This window comes from Natator depressus, chromosome 8 (genome assembly GCF_965152275.1).
Source record: "Natator depressus isolate rNatDep1 chromosome 8, rNatDep2.hap1, whole genome shotgun sequence".
Taxonomy (NCBI): domain Eukaryota; kingdom Metazoa; phylum Chordata; order Testudines; family Cheloniidae; genus Natator; species Natator depressus.
In genome coordinates this window covers 97,675,408-97,696,604 of record NC_134241.1, presented here as the reverse complement: position 1 = coordinate 97,696,604, position 21,197 = coordinate 97,675,408, and the positions used below count along the sequence as shown (strand labels likewise).

Here is a 21,197-nt window from a genome sequence, read left to right as displayed (position 1 = left end):
GATCTGCTCTCCTCCCTGATCTGCCACCAATTGAGCGGAGTTTTCCTCTTTTAAGCTCCTCCTTCGAAGTCTGACATCTCTCACTGGTGAAATGGGGGGAGGGAGATGTGACCCTTGATGAGGAGGTTGGAAACTGGGTTGGGTAAATACATTATGATGCCAACATCATAACACTGTACAAAAACAAAAGGAGACTAGAGTGATTGCAACAGCTATAGAGGAATTTCTCTCCTTAGTGTTACTGGCAAGACATTCACATGAGTCATTCTTAAAAGCCTACAAGTTCTTGCTGAATGTATATATCCAGCAAATCAGTTCAGCTTCCCTGTCAGTACATCAGCTATCAAGGTAGTCTTCACACTACGGGAACTTCAAGAAAAGGGTCAAGAACAAGGAAAACCTCTCTACGTGGCCATCATAGATGTCACAAAGGCTTTTGACTTGGTCTGCAGAAAGGGCATTTTCCAGGTGCTAGAGAATTGGTTGTCCTCCACTCTTCCTCAGTCTGATTTGATCCTTCTGTGACAGTATGAAGGCAACAGTCCAGTGGGATGATGATCAGTCTGACAGTGGTGTCAATCAGGAATGTGTTTTGACACCAATCCTCTTTGGTATATTCTTTTCTCTGCTACTTCATCTTGCTTTCTCATCTAACACCAAAGGTATATGCCTCCATGCAAGATCAATGAAAAATGTTTCAACACTGCATATCTAAGAGCAAAAAGCAGCATCAAAATCTGCTGATGAGAACTTCTTTTCACTGACAACACAGTACTTGTTGCACACAGTGAAAAAGAAGTCCAGCAACTTTGCAATAGGTTTGTGCTGGCTTGTGATAAATCTGGATTAATCATTAGTCTAAAGAAGACAATGATTACAGCACCTGGTGTGTTTGTCTGCACCAGAAGTTTCAACAGCTAATATCTTGCTAGAAGTAGTGCACAAGTTCCACTATCTGGGATCAATTATGTCAGATAACTTAGCTGTAGATGACAAGCTTAATTATCACATCACAAAGGCAGCGACCGCATTTGGCCAACTGTCCAAACATGTATGAGATAACAGGAAGCTATCACTGAACATCAAGATATGGGTCTACCAGACTTGCATTCTGAGCACATTACTGTATGTTGGCAACACCTAGACCCCTAGACCTCCTACAGCAGGCATGAGAGGAGGCTAGACACCATCCACACCCACTATCTTTGCTGATTTCTAAATATCAAATGGGAAAGCCAAAATTCCTTACTCTTCAAGTATTTGAGAAAGCAAAAATACCAAGTCTAATCACTATTCTCAAAACAGACATCTCTGTTGGCTTGGCTATCTGCACTGGATGGATGAACGATGCATTCCAAAGGATCTCTTGTATAAAGAACTTGCAGATGCTTCAAGGCCAGTAGGCTGACTTAGGCTCAGGTTTAAGAATATTTGAAAGAGGGACGTCCAAACTTATAACATCAACTCTGCAGTCTGGGAGACACTGCTAGCAATAGGCTACACTGGTGTGCTATGGTGGCCAGAGAGTCCAAGAGTCTGAAAAGAGGTGGTTGAGAGAGAGAAAAGAGTAAGAGGAAACCACAGCAGGCCTCAAGCGCTAGCAATGCACTGGCTTCATCCTCTGGACCTGTGCCCTATGTCTGCGCTATTTGTTGCAAGGACTGCTGCTTGAGAATTGGACTTTTTAGCCACGGACAATACTATGGTAACTGAACTGCTTTGCTGCTTACACCATAGCTTTTCGAGATGGACAGATGCTTATTGCTGTTACTAACTTCATTAAAGATTGTGAGATACTCAGACACTGTGGTGACTGATGCCATAAAAGTATCTAACATAGTTCTGGTATTCACTGATTAAGTAAATACAACTCACAGCAAGAGAATCTATCAAATAGAAGAAACTTTAAGCTCCTGGAGGCTGGAGTTTTTTTTTCTTGAATTGTATTAAAAATGTCACTATACCTCTACTAATTATAATGCCAACACATATTTGTCACCATTATTTAGTACAAAAAATGAAAAACATTCTAAAAATGAAAGCAAAATAAGTAATATTTCAGCTACATGTGCTTAACTTTCTCTGTCTACAGGTTTGATGTCCTTTTCCTGTTCTGGAAAAACTTCTGATCTCTTCTCCCTAATTCTGTAGTATAATATGAACTGCTTTTTGCAATATTACGTTGCGTTTATTATCTAATAAAATATTTACTAGATCCTTCATATCTTGTAACCAACAGACCTATAGTATTTTTAAGGGAGCTGGGAATTTCAGGTTTCAATAAAATGCCTTTATTTAATAATATCAACAACATAATGGGTAAAACAGGCTTCAGTCTCAGTGGGAACCCCTTAATTCTATCTGTCTCTATATCTTTCCTTAGTGTACCTCCTGTTACATACCTGCTGGGTCCACAATTAATACCACAGGACCATTTTCAAATCAATAAGAATTTTATAGTATTTACTACACAGCGGATAGGAAATCCCAAGAGGATGAATTGCGTTGAGCTATTACCTCTACTAAAGTGGCACCCAAGGTTCTTACATGCTATTGCACCAGACGTTGCATTTTAATGGTTAACTAATGGTGTTGCATTGCTAGAAGGGAGCAGAAAATTTTACCACTATCAATAATCATCTGAAGTATCCTATAATTCATCTATCATCTGCCTTTTATAAAATTGTCAAAATCCATACATTAAGTATGAAAGCTGCCACCTCTTGCAAGGAATTAAATTTTTTTAAAGTTTAAGAATAACTAATTCCAATTTCTAAAGAGTGGAATTAAACACATCTAATTATCAACATTTTAACTTCATAGAACAGGGTACTCTTGATCCTTTTCTTTCCACAGTAATTTAACACAATATAATGAATTTCTCAGCTTATACCAATTAGTTTAATAAATTATACTGCCATTTTCTGATTCTAGAATCATAAACTTATAACAATGATCAAACAACAGTTTATATATTCTAAAGACACATACTCTAAATTTATTAAATATAGTATTTAAGCACTTTCTGAGCCTTCATAGGCATAGTTTTAAAAAAAAGAAATATATTCTATATTATTCACTGCAACACTTACGCTTTTTATATAATTTTAATCAATGGATTTAAATAATTCAATTTAATATTTATCTAAAAACTGGCAGCCAGTATTCCACCCAGAGGGACCTAATTCTTCATAAAAAGCTTATTTTAGGAGATACTAGTAGTTTTGGCATTACCAGCACCTCTCACATAAACCATGCTGGAAACCATAGCTTAGCCTGCCAAATGCCTTTTGTACATATGGTGTTTAACAGTGCTGTGTGTGTCTGTAAGCTAGTAATAACAGATTTAAGCTAAAATTTGGAGTCTTATGCATACATGTAACACAAAATTTTAAAATATATTATGTAATATATATATACACATGAATCGAGTTAAAATTCATCTTTAAACTAACACCCTAAATATAACATTTGTAAAAATAATTTGCCTTTCAATTTGCAGTACATTCCCTGCATCCATTGACGTTAACGGCACAGCTTCCATTAATTTGAATAGTTCAGGATAAGGCCATTAGAGCCCTATATAAGACTTAAATTTAAAGAAATTTAGTCAGGTGAAATGGGGTCAAAACTTTTAAGTTATAAAACCTAAGATCAGATAAATAAATATTCCCCTGTAAAATTATGCAACCCAAACTTTGCAATATGTGCAATATGTGCTTGTGCATGTGAACCTGGAAGTGAAATTGACAAGACATCTTTACTTAAAAAAGCAGTGTGATTTTAATCTAAAAGTGTTTAATTCCAAACCATTTGAAAGAATAAAAGTCAAATATATAGGAAGGTTGTGGAGTCTTCAGCACCGGAGATTTTTAAGAGCAGATTAGACAAACACCTGTGAGGGATGGTTCAGATAATACTTAGCCCTGACATGAGTGCAGGGGACTAGACTAGATGACCTCTCGAGGTCCATTCCAGTCCTACGAGTCTATGTACTTCCATGCTGCAACAAAGATTTCAGCAAAATTATGCTCACCTGGGGCCTGATGCAAATGTCACTGAAGACAATGAGAAAATTTTCATTGAATTCTGTGGACTTTGAATGAGGTCTCTTATTTAGATGAATACTCCCATTAACTTCATTGAACAATCCCACTGAAGTCAATGGGACTATTCACATTAGTAAATGAAGTTGTATTTGAAACAAATCTCTTTCACAAATTTAAGATACAATTTATTTTTTCTACAGATCCAGAGTAATATTATAAATATCTGTACACTGTTAGTTCAGTAACATATACAGTAACACTGAGGGAGCTTACCACTTTCAAAACAGGCATCAAATATAAGATGTCCTTTTTTAGGCTGTCCATAGTAACCAGCTGGGAGAACGGCATATTTGCTTACATTCCCTGCTATGATATCATCACTTCCTAGGTCACTACCTGTTACAATAAAAAAAGAAAATAAATATAGGAGTATTAAACAGAAAACAAAACTATTAAAAAAAGACTGAGGGATTTTGTATTTTCATTAACTGTGCATGTGCACCCATATACATGCACTCTCTTTTTAAAACATATTCCACCAAAATACTTGTTATCCTGATTATGTCATTTATTAAAGTTTCAAATATTAACAGGCCCCACCAAAGAGTACATGTAAATTCCTCCTTTTATAAAATGGCCCAAAGAAATCAACTCTCCTTAAGAAACCAGAATTTCAAACAATACTGTATACTCTAACCCAGTGGTTTCCAAACTTGTTCCACCGCTTGTGCAGGAAAAGCCCCTGCCGGGCTGGTTTGTTTACCTGCCGCATCCGCAGGTTCGGCCAATCACAGCTCCCAGTGGCCACGGTTCGCTGCTCCAGGCCACTGGGAGCTGTTGGAAGTGGCAGCCAGTACATCCCTCAGCCCGCGCCGCTTCCAGCAGCTCCCATTGGCCTGGAGCAGCAAACCGCAGCCACTGGGAGCTGCGATCGGTCGAACCTGCGGACGCGGCAGGTAAACAAACCAGCCCGGCAGGGGCTTTTCCTGCACAAGCAGCGGAACAAGTTTGGGAACCACTGATCTAACCAATGCCATTGCAGAGTGTTACTGTGAGTGCTCTGGTACACCAGTCCCCTCTAATGTTTGGTAGTATATCGGGTATACTGCACACTTGGGTGCAAGCACTGTAGACATTTTAAGCACTAGGCTCTTGAGGTTCTGGCTTTTGGTAGGTTCACAAAAACTCTCTCACACTTTAAATAAGCCAGAGGATTTATTTATTAGAGTTATTACATACAGTGCAAATCCCCAAGAAACAATTTCTTTCAGTTACAACACAAAACGAGGTAAACACAACCAACAGCAGCCTCTAAGGGCAGTCCAGTACAAGGGTATGAAGGTGGGGCTCCTTTGGCTTAGTGCCATAGATACTCACCCCAGGCCACCCTTCTCTTAGAAGCAACCATACAGTGGCTTGCAGATGTCTTGGCCTGAGTTAAATCTTTTGTCCAGAACCTGTGTCTGGTTCAGGCCTATCCCTATGCTGACCCTACCCTCCACAGCTGTTTGCAGAACATTCGTAAATATCCATGCTATAATGCAGTGTCCAATTTCCTTATAGTCCCCTCTAACAACACTGCCCTTTCCAATGTTGTGATTATGGAGACCTTCACTGGCTGGAGGTTTCACTGGTAACACAATGTCCAGTAAAATGCGTGCAGGTTCATTACAATATGTGTGATATAGTGGGCTAATTTTTACTCTCAATTACAGTGTTGCCAACTCTTATGATTTTATTGCAAGTCTCATGATAGTCAACTTTTTCTTAAAGCCCCAGATCCGGGATTCATGTGATTAGGTGAGAATTTCATGACCCATGATTTTTAAGGCAATCTCATAATTTTATTTTAGGCCTGACTCATGATTTTTGAATTCTCAAAGTTGGCACTATTGCAGTTACCTCAGTACAACCCGACTGATTCCAAAGGGGATGCTACAAATTTGATTGAGAGCTGATTTTGGCCCAGTATGCTCTTTGCAGAAAAATACATGAATGCAACATTAATATCCAAAATGAACATATTTTAGTTTTTTTTCCAAGTGAGCATAACTAAATCACATTGGTGTTAAATTTACACATGTAATCCCACACACATTAAATTAGTACATTCACATTTACAACCAGTATGAGTTTAAAAGTACGTAAGATATATCTGAAACCTGCCTACTGGAGGTAGAGACCCAGGGTACTAGCTCTGGGATCCAGGAAGAGGAGGATGCTGAGGTCCAGACAGCTAAGGGTCATACAGTCCTGGATTGCTGATAAACTGAAGGTCATGGATAATAGGGTCCATAGGTGTAATCTGCAAGTCATTGGAAGGCCAGAGGGAACTGAAGCCCCATGCAAGACACCCCTCCTTATTTCGAGAGTTCTCTGGGCCCTTCCTGAGAAACTTTACTTTGGAAACTGAAAGGGCAGATTAAGCTCCCATACTCAGCCTTCCTAATGGTGACAGACTGAAACACATAATAGTAAAATTGATGCAATACCAGGACAGAAAATCAATCCTGTGCAAAGCCTGTAAGGGCTGCAAAGGCTCCTTTGATATATCTTCTTATCCTGATGTCTGCTTGGAAACACAGAACAAGTGGCAGTGTTTGCTCCAATTAGAAATATACTTTACAGTAAAAATATTAAATCTGCCTCCTGATACCTTGCCAGACTGAAAGTATAGGATGGCTTCAAGCCTCAGACATATAATGATCCAGATAGACCAGCTTGATTGCCAGTGGATTTTGAAATGTTGGAGAATGCATACCAAGTCTGACACCTTCTGATGCACATACAACTGAATATTCTTCAAATATGCTTCTGTTTGGGTATCAGTATATTATGGGCACCTTATTCAAACAACTATTTCTCAATGGCTCTTCTTTATTAACCATGGCTAACATCAGCTGTTATGTGTATCAATGTGATGAGGAAAAACTACTGCTTGTGACAGTAACTGGGAAAGGCACCAGAGAATAATTTACTATTATTGGTTGTTTTCTAAGTTTCTGTACTGAGTTTCTGGTTATACCTAAATATTCCTCAATGTAGCATATCTGCACAAGTTATGGCATTCTACCCTTACACAAGTGTATCTGCTTGACTTTGGAAGTAAAACCATTGACAACCCATCAAGGGCCAAAAGCTTCTCTCTTTCCTTGCTCCCCTCTCCTTGGACCCCAAAACGGCAGTAGAGCAACTGTAGCTTTATTACCTTGTAATCAGTTTGTCACCTTTCATATCAGGAAATTTCCTCCTTTAGCAAGAAGGTGCTTTTTGATTTTGTTTGTGGGTATGGGACTGATGTTACATATCCTTTCTTACATTGTTCCCGTTGCCTTGATGGACACTCCGAACTCTTATTATTGTGTATTGGGGGAGTCAGTTGCCAGAGCTCTTAAGGCAGTCCAGCTCCCTAAGTACATTTGATTTTGGTTTTTGCATTGAACTACATATACTTCATCTGTAGTTAAGTTTTTGACATACCAGCTATATTAAAGGTCTGGTTAAGAAATGTATTGATAATATTGTGAAATCCTCTTTGTTCCCATATACACAGGAGTTTTTGTCCCCTAAAGCTTGTTTATATAGATATTGTCAATATATAATAGTACTGTTCTCTTCTATTCTGTACCCAATAGAAGGAGAATTTACTCATCTCTTGCTGTTCCCTCCCACACAGTTTTTTCCTTTTCTCTTTCTTTTTCTGTATCCATTCTGCCCTAAGTTTCTTCTTGCATTACCGTGTTTCTAAACTCTTAAGATTATGCAATTTTGAATGTTCATTTAAGACAAAACCTGGTTCATCAGCTTCCCCTCTTCTCTACTTTATTATGATTTTTATTTATTTCCCCATCTACTCTCTCTTTTGTTTCTTTTTTCTTCCTTAAATATTGCATTATTGTTCAAAAAAGAAAAAACTTTTTGTATTTTGTATAAAGTGTTATATTATATCACAGTAATAAAATGAATTTTAAGCAGCATATAAAATTATACAAAATACTATAAGTAGACTTAACAATGGCTGCTGTGAGAACTATAACTTAATTTTCTGACTTTTGTGCATATTAATGCTTAGCCATAACATATTATTACCAAAGGTTTTTGCATTTGATTTCTTTGGTTTTGTCTTTAAAAAACAAAAAGGGAAAACTGAATATTAAAATAAACACATGAATAAGAAGGATGCAAGATTGTTTTATACTATTTCATAAAAAATCAGAGTGGGGAGGGATTATAATTATATACTTTATAATTATTTGTTCACTCTTCTGACATTGGTGCCTCTTTTTTTAGTACTGTTTAGATAACAAACCTTTAACAGAAAAACTATTTTTATATCAGAGAAAACTAAAATAAATAAGTATATCTTTAAATGCAGAAGGCACATGATGAAATAATGTGATGATAATATCTTATATCACCCTGATAAATAGGCCTGTTGAGGCTTCTAGAAATAGACTTTTGGTGTGCACTGATTTTTTGACATTTAAATGGGTTATGGGGATGATAAATGTGACATAAAGCACAATTTGTTTTATTTTTATATTGAAGACTATTTCACACAAATGTTACAAGTAATTCATATTGGCCCTGAATGATGAAAACAGCTTATTAATTAAAATTGACCTTTACATACAAAAATGCATTCCACCTCTTGAGCCAAAACACCTTAGCTGAGGTTACAAATTACAGCAACGTATTAGTGACACCACAGTTAAAGAGTCTGTCAGGCTTTCTATTATAAGCCCATATTTTCAGGGTTTATAAATCCTATATAATATATAGAGAGAGATCCATGCTAACACTTGGCATATAAGTTCCTAGCTAGGGAAGAAATTTTATTTTCTTTGAGGGATGTTAAGGGAGCAGAGGAGAAAAAATAGAACTTAAATCTATTTTTCCATTACCATCACTCAAAAAACAAAGACTAATGTTTATAAATGAAATGTTGCATACTATTATTTCTTAACAGAATCTATTTGTATTTACAGTTTTTAAAGGGTATTTTTTTAGAATTAATTACTGCCCATAAACATTCTGAGGCATTCAAAACCTTTTTGTGTGTATATAAAATTAGTATATGTACATGGTTTACTTATTATACTCTATAGTACGCAGTAGCACTGTTGATATTATTTTCCTCAAAATCGATAATCCACAGTTAAAAATAAAAGGGTAAACTTTGTTCCACCTCTATATGAGAATAAGAGGGAATAAGCATTATGAGGTTGATTAGATCCTGCTTCTTGGGTACAAGTGCAGGAGTGAGAACAGGGGCTGTATTTCTAATATTGCCAGCTGTGAGCAGATCGGCAGGGAGACTGGGGAGCAGATGGAGCTATGGATTCCCCCCCCCCCATGTTTTGGCCAACATACACAGGAATCTGCAGCTTGTAAAGACCTGATCAAGCATGCTCGCCTCCTCCACTGGAAAAGGGAAGCTATGGCAGAATTGTGCCTCAAAAACTACATTCTCCTCCTGAAGCTGTGAAACTATGTGCTGTCCCATACACAGGACTTTGATAACATTTTAAAATGCTTTTCTGGTTTGATCAATAACCACAGAACTTTGAAAACTCAAGGTGCATTAACCATTGGTACACTTTGACATACATTACCTTGAATTATTCTCCTAGTGCATAAAACTGCATTTTAGTTTATCTACTAAAACACCATTATATTTAAATCTAGCATGCCTAAACTATATTCCTGTTTATCTCCTTATATCCTTGGATTGTTATGAAGGAGCCAGACCAGTGACCTAAAAGCTTGTACTCTGCACTACTATGTGGCAAACACACATAGGTTTCTGGTCCTGGTCTCATGCACCATTGATCAGCAGGTAGGTTGGAGTGGTGTCACAGTGTTGCTGCAAAAGGTCACTTTCAGGGTATGCTTAGCATTCCTGTTATCAAGATGAAATGCAGTGACTGTTGTTTTGTGGGGTTTTGGCATGAGCATCCATTTCCAGAAATATTCCTCCATGGTGTTGAGGTCCCAGTTCAAAGTGAATGTTCACGGTGGCTGCTTGAGTTGCCAGGGCAAGGTCATCTGCACACACAAATTTCCACAACTTCGTTGGCAACATATTGCTCATGTAGACACTGAAGAGCACTGATGTGAGTACTGAGCCTTGTGGCAATCCGCTGTTGAGGATCTCAGATGAACTGACTTTGTCACCCAAGTAGACATGTAGCCACCTATTGCTCAACATTGTTCTTAGCCAACGTAGTGTTTTCAGGCAGGGGACGATCCTTGCAAGCTTCAGCATCAGGCCTTTAATCCAGACCATATCGTAGGCTGATGACAGGTCTACAAAGGCTGCGCCAGTCTTTGATTTCCTCTGGAATTTGGCCTCGATGTGCATTACAAGGGCCAAAACTTGGTCGCAGCAGCTGCACCTAGACCGGAATCCAGCTTGTTCTTCAGGGATCACTGACTCAACGAGAGGACTGATCCTCTGGAGCACGATATGTTCCAGGACTTTCTAGGTCATGCAAGGAGTGATATTGGCTTATAGCTTCCCAGGTCATCGGTCAGCTTGCCCGGTCTGAGTTTGGCAAGGACTGTCGTCTCCTGCCAGGCTTTTGGGATACATCTGGATTCCATGGTTTTGGTGAAGAGTTTCGCCAGCCATTGGAATCGCCAGGGGCCTAGATGATGAGGAAATTCTGGTATGGGCCGGAAATAGCCACACTGGACTTGTTCCACTGAGTGCATCCGATGAAGTGAGCTGTAGCTCACGAAAGCTTATGCTCAGATAAATTTGTTAGTCTCTAAGGTGCCACAAGTACTCCTTTTCTTTTTACTGGACTTGTTGATATCCAACTGAACACTGCAATGTGGTGCATCATTGGAACCCTCAAGTTGATTCCAACACCTTGGCTTTCAGTGCTGTCACACATTGCTCCTCCATCCATTCACCACGATGCCTCAACCCTTCAGGAATTCCAGCAGATCATGGAAAACAAACATCTTCCCATCCACCAGGTCCTTAACAATGTCCCTCACCATTGCTTGAAGTTGCATTAGGCCTTTTGGACCCATGCGTTTAACCTTTGCCAATGCAATTTCAGCTCTGATGAAGCTTGAAAAGCCGAATGGAGTTCACAAGAAGTCACAAACGCACGGCTTGTGAAAGACGCAGCTCAGAAGATCCCTGGCTTTGATCTCTCGTGAAGCTCATGGGCAACCCTATACTGCTTCCACATAAATCATGACAGATTTAGATACTTGCTCCACAATTGGAAAATTAGACTCTCCAGTGGGTGACTGTGGTCACCCAGATTAAACCCAATTATCTGGTTTAACCATCTTAATGTAAAATTATAGTTGTTCCTCTACATCGACATCAGCCATACGAAGGAGGAGGTCAGCAGATGGAGGAAGAAAGTTGAAAACTGACTCACGGCCTGTTTCCCTCTCTCCAAGTTGTGAGAATAAAACCATGGCCTGTTTATTAAGAAAAATGAAGGCTGAAATCACAGCATCTGTTAGAGAGACAAAGTGGATGAGGAAGTATCTTTTATTGGACCAACTTTGTTGGTGAGGGAGACAAGCTTTCAAACTTACATAGAGCTCTTCTTCATGTAATAGATATTACTTCACCCACCTTCTCTCTAATATCCTGGGACCAAAACAGCTACACTACCACTGCATACAGAATTTGCTAGAGTTAAAAGCTACCAAATTCATATGGCAATATAACAACTTACTCTATTTTCTAAAAATTAAAGTTTCCAGAGAAAGTTGCCTCTTCAACAAATATAGCTAATCTCTGAATAATGTAAACAATAACCCATTTCCAGCTGTGACAAATTTCAGACGTCATGGAGTTAGCAGCTAGGGGCTATGCTCACGCTACATTAGGTAGATAAGCATCACTGTAAGTTTAAGCGTATATAAAAAAGAAGGTGATGAATTTGCCAAAAGAAGCTGCACCACTTTTAGCAGCCAGAATTCTGGACACAAAAGCAGGATTGGCAATAGGAAAGGTGGAGATGTGAAGAGGAAGTAACAATAAATCACATTGCTGAACCTCGGAGGGATCCCCTTCCAAATATTACAGCTACCAGAGGCAGTCTCCTTAGCTCATCATCCTATCCCATCCTAATTTTAGAACACAAATGAGGGGAATTTTTTTTTACTATTGATCGTAGCTTTGTCTCACCAGCAAAACAGAGCTGTTGCTGCTAAATATCTGTTGTGTTTCTACACTGTGCTGAGCAGAAAATATAGTCCCTCAATTTGACAGGTTACATTGTAGCTGTTGTTTGTTCTGCAAGGTCAAATATGTATCTCTACAGTGACCTTCACAGATTTCATGGTAATAAGCAAGTTCACTGCAGTTTCAGTGGAGAGTATGTCTCATTACACTAGTCTTGCTTGTGTCTGTTCATGTTGGTCTTGACAAAGCTGAATACTCTGTTTTGGGTGAAACTGCTGCACAAACATACTGAGTTCAGATTACTGAGTCAAACCCAATTCTCCCCAAAATCCATAAAATGCATGGTAGTAGTTCAAATATCATTTTAATTAATGGCTTCCCTAATAGGTAAAGTTTGGAATAACACTCAGCCAACAGACAAAATGTAATAGATTTTGAGACCCAACCATGACAGCAAACCCACTTCTGACTTTGCATTATAGTCATTCAGCCAAGTCCACTGGCAGGTTTCAGTAGCTCCTATAAATAACATTTCTCCACCTGAAGACTGATTTGCTCAGCTCTTGGATTTATGATGTTTAAGACATGCAGAACTATCTGTTTATAATGATGGCTTTCTTCTCTGGCTATAAGAAAGTTACTGAGCCCTTCTGGATTTTTTTGGGCACTTCTAGCAGTATCCTGTGCTGTGTGTGCAGAAACACAGGTGATTCCAACAAATGTATACCTCTTACCCAGTTCTGCTCTCCCTTTCTTTGGATTCTTAAAATAAAAGATGTACTGTAAAAACATGTGATTTACAGAAACACTGGCAGACAGGAGGGATTACTACTGGTGATACCAGTTCAGCATGGCACAAGGACATTGTAATAATTCTGCAGCCTAGCCAGATGAAGCCAGGAACTAGAATTCCAGTTTTACTGGCTTCACAAAATGTTGGGAGAAGGAAAAAGAAAGAAAAATAACTCTCTCCTGGAAGACTGTTTATGGTGTAACTGGGTTTTTGCAAGTAGAAACGTAAAGATACAATGTGATAGGAAGCAATGTTGTTTTGAAATATAGTGAATTTGTAGCCTCTGTGATCTGAAGAAAATGGAAGAAATGCTGTTAAAGCTGCAATTCCCGGGACGTGAAAAAGTTAGGGTAAGCAAGTGCCAGTACACTCACATGCCCATATTTACTTGCCATGCCCATATTCCCAGCATTTCCTATTTCTAAAATCACGCAGAGCAAGAATTTATCAGACCAATCTGAGATGTGCAATCTTCACAATATATTGTTTCCTCAACTAGTCTGCTTCTGCAGTTTACCCAAAAGGCTGACTTTGAAGAGTCTATCTCAAAATTTTAAGAAGTTACCTATACATAAGTAGGCATGCAGTACAACAGCAGGAACAACAAATATACTTTTGTGTGGTAAGAACAATCTAATGAGAGTCTGCAAGAAGCAGGATGCAAGATCATTTTATATTTATAAAATGTAAACAGGATGGAAACTGCTGTTATAAAGCCAACCGCCAGCACCATCTGAAATGTAAGGGTGACAATGCTGTCAGAGCAGCGTGATGCAGATTTCTAAAATCCTGTCAGCTGTAGTTAGGGTGCAGACTCAATTTAGAATGAACTAGATCAAAAACGTGTCCCACCTGAGTTGTGCCACTCACATATTGGGAGGCAGTGTGACTGAGCAGACAGAGCACTAGACCAGAACTCAGTAGACCAGGGTTCTGTTGCAAGCTCTGCTATTGGCCTCCTGGATGACTTTGGGTAAGTCATTTCACCTCTCTGTGCCTCGATTTCTTCACTTGTAAACTAGAGATAAATATATGTAATAGCTTCATAAAGCACTTTCATATCTACTGATGAAAAGCACTATATAAGAACTAGGTGTTCCTTAATAAATAATTAATTATTATTATTATTATTAAACCTGCAATGAGACTTTTGAAAAAGCAAAGGCAAAATAGGGGTGTTCCTAGGTATTGGTACGTTTAAATCCAGAGAGTATTCTGGCTCTGTAAAAAATCACTATATTAGGTGATCTTCCCATAACTGCAAAAAGCTACCTACAGAAACTTAGAAAAATCCTGTTTTGATTGAGAGAAAGCAATAGACTCTGGCTAAATCATGTGGCTGATGATAAACTTCATTTTTATACCTCCATAAAAATGAAGTTATCACTAGTCTCAACTCAAATTCTTTAAAACCACCTTCAGAATCTACGGTCCTTGAATATACAAACAATTTGTAACAGAATTTCCATTTGAGACCAGACTGAAGACAGATTTAGGCAAAGTAACATATGCTAATCGAGTTCTATCCCAAGAGGGAAATTCAGGCAAAGGTGTAGATAACCCTTTATGCCACACTATAGCCACAGTAAGATGGTCCTCTGTCCGACTGAACATCTGGTGTATTGCAACCCAAGTGAAATCTCAGACTACATCCCCTCATTTGAAGGATAAGAGTAAATGAGTAACTACGCAATGAATGAATCTCACCAAAAGAGAGACCATTAAGATTTAACCAATAATGGAAGTGGATTCTTGCCAAGACTGCACACATCTCCTCAAAGGATTTATCTACACATCTAAACTTTCAGACAGCTAATCTGCTCATTTAAGCTACATTCATATTTCTAGGAATATCTGGCTACACAAAAATTTATTCTTGCTTTCCAGAACCAGATGCAGGGGAAAACAATCTAAATAAGAAAAGACAATCCAACTGCAACCTACTGCATGATAGTGTTCCCTCTGTTGTTTCAAGACCTACATTCTATCTGACAATATGAATAAAGTGTTTTCAGAACAGAAACATACTGATGGAAATACACAAACTAAGAATATCATGAATATCCTAACAGACTCTCAAAGCACGTGGCCTAGATGCAAAGAACCTGTTGAAAAAAAGTGGGTTACAAGCAATGCTAGTTAAATCAAGAGCTAGTTTCCAGTGAATGCTCTTACAGCATATCCTTTCTACAAAAAGAAAAGGAGTACTTGTGGCACCTTAGAGACCAGCAAATTTATTAGAGCATAAGCTTTTGTGAGCTACAGCTCACTTCATCGGATGCATACAGTGAAAAATACAGTGGGGAGATTTATATACACAGAGAACATGAAACAATGGGTGTTACCAGACACAGTGTAAGCAGAGTGATCAGGTAAGGTGAGCTATTACCGGGCGGGGGGGGAGAGGGGCGGAGGGGAAGAACCTTTTGTAGTGATAATCAAGGTGGGCCATTTCCAGCAGTTGACAAGAACATCTGAGGAACAGTGGGGGGGCGGGGAAAATAAACATGGGGAAATCGTTTTACCTTGTGTAATGACACATCCACTCCCAGTCTTTATTGAAGCCTAAGTTAATTGTATCCAGTTTGCAAATTAATTCCAATTCAGCAGTCTCTCATTGGAGTCTGTTTCTGAAGTTTTTTTGTTGAAGAATTGCCACTTTTAGGTCTGTAATCGAGTGACCAAAGAGATTGAAGTGTTCTCCGACTGGTTTTTGAATGTTATAATTCTTGACGTCTGATTTGTGTCCACTTATTTTTTTTACGTAGAGACTGTCCAGTTTGGCCAATGTACATGGCAGAGGGGCATTGCTGGCACATGATGGCATACATCACATTGGTAGAGGTGCAGGTGAACGAGCCTCTGATAGTGTGGCTGATACGATTAGGCCCTATGATGGTGTCCCCTGAATAGACATGGATCTTCATCCTCTGGACCCATGGAAAAGAAGCCCTTGAGGAATTCCACTATGATTTCAACAGTTTCCATCCCACCATCAAACTCAGCCTGGACCAGTCCACACAAGAGATCCACTTCCTGGACACTACGGTGCTAATAAGTAATGGTCACATAAACATAACGCTATACCGGAAACCTACTGACCGCTACTCCTACCTACATGCCTCCAGCTTTCATCCAGACCACACCACACGATCCATTGTCTACAGCCAAGTTCTACGATACAACCGCATTTGCTCCAACCCCTCAGACAGAGAAAAACACCTACAAGAGCTCTATCAAGCGTTCTTACAACTACAATACTCACCTGCTGAAGTGAAGAAAAAGATTGACAGAGACAGAAGAGTTCCCAGAAGTTACCTACTACAGGACAGGCCCAACAAAGAAAATACCAGAATGCCACTAGCCATCACCTTCAGCCCCCAACTAAAACCTCTCCAACGCATCATCAAGGATCTACAACCTATCCTGAAGGACGACCCATCACTCTCACAGATCTTGGGAGACAGGCCAGTCCTTGCTTACAGACAGCCCCCCAACCTGAAGCAAATACTCAACAGCAACCACACATCACACAGCAAAACCACTAACCCAGGAACCTATCCTTGCAACAAAGCCCATTGCCAACTGTGTCCACATATCTATTCAGGGGACACCATCATAGAGCCTAATCACATCAGCCACATTATCAGAGGCTCGTTCACCTGCACATCTACCAATGTGATATATGCCATCATGTGCCAGCAATGCCCCTCTGCCATGTACATTGGCCAAACTGGACAGTCTCTACGTAAAAGAATAAATGGACACAAATCAGACGTCAAGAATTATAACATTCAAAAACGAGTCAGAGAACACTTCAATCTCTTTGGTCACTCGATTACAGACCTAAAAGTGGCAATTCTTCAACAAAAAAACTTCAAAAACAGACTCCAACGAGAGACTGCTGAATTGGAATTAATTTGCAAACTGGATACAATTAACTTAGGCTTCAATAAAGACTGGGAGTGGATGTGTCATTACACAAGGTAAAACTATTTCCCCATGTTTTTTCCCCCGCCCCCCGCCACTGTTCCTCAGACGTTCTTTTTCAACTGCTGAAAATGGCCCACCTTGATGATCACTACAAAAGGTTCCCCTCCCCCCCGCTCTCCTGCTGGTAATAGCTCACCTTACCTGATCACTCTCCTTACACTGTGTCTGGTAACACCCATTGTTTCATGTTCTCTGTGTATATAAATCTCCCCACTGTATTTTCCACTGCATGCATCTGATGAAGTGAGCTGTAGCTCGCAAAAGCTTATGCTCAAATAAATTTGTTGGTCTCTAAGGTGCCACAAGTACTCCTTTTCTTTTTGCGGATACAGACTAACACAGCTGCTACTCTGAAACATATCCTTTCTGTGACCCTTTTTACTTTTAGGACAGAGGCACTGAGCATCTGCAGCTCCCATAAACTTCTATGGGAGTTGTAGGCATTTGATACTTCTCAGCATTTATTTTCTGCACAGACTAAACAGAACCAAAGAGAAGTCATAACAGCAGGCACTTTCCTGACCTCCCTTCTCCCCCACCCCCCGTGATAGTAAAAATTATCATTCTAAAATCTAGTATAGAAAACAACCATGTAAGAAGGAGTAATTGGGTCAGGGAACTGGTCATGGGATACAGTGGGGGTTTGTTTATTTGTTCGGTGGGAGCAAGGTAGAGAGTTCTTTCTTTCTTCCAAATTAGTGGTTCATATTCAAAGTTACAAAAATTCATTAGTATCTGATAACTATAAAGGTTGGACTACATGAAGTAAATAGGTGTTCTTATTTCAGTTTCTAAGAAACAAGTTCCCACCTCACAAAAAAATATATATATTTTTAAATCACACCGGATAACAATTGGCCCCCTTGTTCATAATCTTCCTAGGGAAGCCAAAGGATTAAATGGTATGGCTGTAATGGTTAGACACTGGTGGTAAGAAGTTATTCTCAAACTTTCTGAAAGTGAGGGCAATTTTCCAATTTTTTCTTCAAAAATTTTAGCAAAGATTATAATGGCAGTTCTGATTTCTGCAAAGGCTTTTAGACTACTTAGGAAGAATATAACAAAATGCCTACTGGTATGACTTCAAAAAAGTTTGTTGTATGATGTGCAGGCAAAGAGGAAAATATTATCCTTTGCTCCTTTATAATTTTTCTATAAAGATTACCATTTCTACAAAGGTTATGAGAAAGCAGATCCTTTTATTTTTCTAATAAAATTCCTTGGGTAATGCATTGTTAAATTCTTCTTTTGGGGTGAGCCACAAATGCAGCTGACCAATTCCCACTTTTTAGATATAAATTCCAACCTCCCTAATCTGATTTATTCAAATGGAAGGTATACATTTTTTTCTTCTCCTGAAAAAGGGAAGGAAGCAAGGTGTGCTTTGATGAAGTTCAGTCAGAAGGAGGAAAAGGACAAAAAATATCCCTTGCTCCTTTTGCTGGATTCTACAGTTTCGAACATCTTCACTGGAATGTTGATCACTGGAGAAGAAAAACAGTTTAAAATTATCATTAAGATAGTGCAAAATATGTTAACTTAAAACTTGTTTATCTGAAAACTTTGTAACTTTTAGCCATATCAAAGATACCATGTGATGTAGCAGTTACTATAGTAGCAATGCTTTTTTTTAAATGAAAAACAGATTAAACAACTGTATAAAACGTGTAAATTGTAAGTTCATCCATTACGAATGACCTGATGATGCTATAACTTTCATGCTCTCTTTTTTAAAAATGATTTTGGTTTAGGAATATATTCACTCAAGTGGAAAAATACATTCCATGAGTACACACCATAGTACGTCATGTTTAGTTTCATTAGTTCTCATTTGCAGAGAGTACATATACAAATGCTATATTCTGCCTGCATTAAAACTGTAAGAGATACTAATCAGCAAACAATGTTTCTGTATATTTGCCATTTTGTAAAGTTGACTTTTGACGTGTTTTTCATAGCAGGTGAATAACTACATAAAGGCTAACTAACAGCTACTTCTTTCAACCTTGAGAGATACCATAGCTATCAACCAAACAAAAGGTACGCTGAATTTAATAGTTCTAGTTCTTTGATAGGTAATTAATAAAGTGTTTACTTTAAATGCAGAATACTGTATGTTTTATATAGTATATATGAAATTGACAGAGTTACTGCAGATTTATACTAAGAAACATAAGGCAGATCTGGCCCATTGACTAGCAATGGTTCTGCTGAAAAAGTAAAATGTGATTGGCCATGTAGGGATTTGTGATTATTCAGTACATCTCCATACGTGGGAGGACATTTTCCCAAAAAGTACCTACATTTTATTACAACTTCTTTAAATGAAATACAATGCAAAGAGCAAATCATCATAAGAACACTGCACTTCTCCAGTGGCTAAAGTCATTTTGGCTTTGCCGTTACAATCAGGGCTTTGGAGTGGAGCCTGGAGCTGGAGTGCGGAGCAGCTCCGGAGCAGTGGAGCTGCAGGTTTTTGCCTGGAGCTGGAGCGGAGCCAGAGCACAGCTCCAAAGCCTTGATTACAATACACCTAGGACATACAGATATTCCGATTTAATTGCACACTTTGTTTATACTATTGTTTAAGTGATATGCATATCACTGCACTATCATGTGTTGAATCACACAAGCAGCCTAACCACAAGCAAGCATGTTATGTCATTCAAATGGTTTTGATCCTTTAAGAATTATGTAATTCAACAGGTTACCTGAATATGCAAGATTACTACTACTGTTTTTATAGTTCAGTAGATATAAAAACTTTTGACCAAATAATGTTATGACTAATTGAGTCATTTTATAAAAATGTTAAATGAGATTTCCTTCATTGCCTCAAGATAACTGCAAATAAAGCATTTAGTATATTTAAATGACAACTATTGAGCTAATTCAGTTCAAACTGAACAGAAGGACAAACAACAATAAATCTGTGACTAGGGTTTTTGATTTCAAAAGGGCTGACTTTCAAAAATTAAGGAAATTAGTTAGGGAAGTGGATTGGACTGAAGAATTTATGGATCTAAAGGCAGAGGAGGCCTGGGATTACTTTAAGTCAAAGCTGCAGAAGCTATCGGAAGCCTGCATCCCAAGAAAGGGGAAAAAATTCATAGGCAGGAGTTGTAGACCAAGCTGGATAAGCAAGCATCTCAGAGAGGTGATTAAGAAAAAGCAGAAAGCATACAGGAAGTGGAAGATGGGAGGGATCAGCAAGGAAGGCTACCTTATTGAGGTCAGAACATGTAGGGATAAAGTGAGACAGGCTAAAAGTCAAGTAGAGTTGGACCTTGCAAAGGGAATTAAAACCAATAGTAAAAGTTTCTATAGCCATATAAATGAGAAGAAAACAAAGAAAGAAGAAGTGGGACCACTAAACACTGAGGATGGAGTGGAGGTTAAGGATAATCTAGACATGGCCCAATATCTAAACAAATACTTTGCCTCAGTCTTTAGTTCTGATCTTAGGGATAATTGTAGCATGACAAATGGGAATGAGGATATGGAGGTAGATATTACCATATCTGAGGTAGAAGCGAAACTCGAACAGCTTAATGGGACTAAATCAGGGGGCCCAGATAATCTACATCCAAGAATATTAAAGGAATTGGCATATGAAATTGCAAGCCCATTAGCAAGAATTTTTAATGAATCTGTAAACTCAGGGGTTGTACCGTATGATTGGAGAATTGCTAACATAGTTCCTATTTTTTAAGAAAGGAAAAAAAAGTGATCCGGGTAACTACAGGCCTGTTAGTTTGACATCTGTAGTATGCAAGGTCTTGGAAAAAATTTTGAAGGAAAAAGTAGTTAAGGACATTGAGGTCAATGGTAAATGGGACAAAATACAACATGGTTTTACAAAAGGTAGATCATGCCAAACCAACCTGATCTCCTTCTTTGAGAAAGTAACAGATTTTTTAGACAAAGGAAACGCAGTGGATCTAACTTACCTAGATTTCAGTAAGGCGTTTGATACTGTGCCACATGGGGAATTATTAGTTAAATTGGAAAAGATGGGGATCAGTATGAAAATTGAAAGGTGGATAAGGAATTGGTTAACAGGGAGACTACAGCGGGTCATAATGAAAGGTGAACTGTCAGGCTGGAGGGAGGTTACCAGTGGAGTTCCTCAGGGATCGGTTTTGGGACCAATCTTTTTATTACTGACCTCGGCACAAAAAGCGGGAGTGTGCTAATA

The 21,197-nt window shown here is 38.7% G+C and overlaps 1 protein-coding gene across 3 annotated transcripts in view; it reads right to left on the bottom strand.

Annotated features, from left to right (window-relative positions):
* BEND5 (BEN domain containing 5) overlaps positions 1 to 21,197 on the bottom strand; it is a 1,373,097-nt gene that overhangs the window by 1,337,019 nt on the left and 14,881 nt on the right. For all 3 annotated transcript variants that reach the window (XR_012640609.1, XM_074961769.1, XM_074961767.1), the window contains exon 2: positions 4,323 to 4,445. Coding sequence is in view for 2 of the 3 variants with exons in the window: in XM_074961769.1 (XP_074817870.1) it covers positions 4,323 to 4,445 (123 nt within the window). In the remaining variant the exon portion in view is untranslated. The remainder of the gene's footprint in view (positions 1 to 4,322; positions 4,446 to 21,197) is intronic.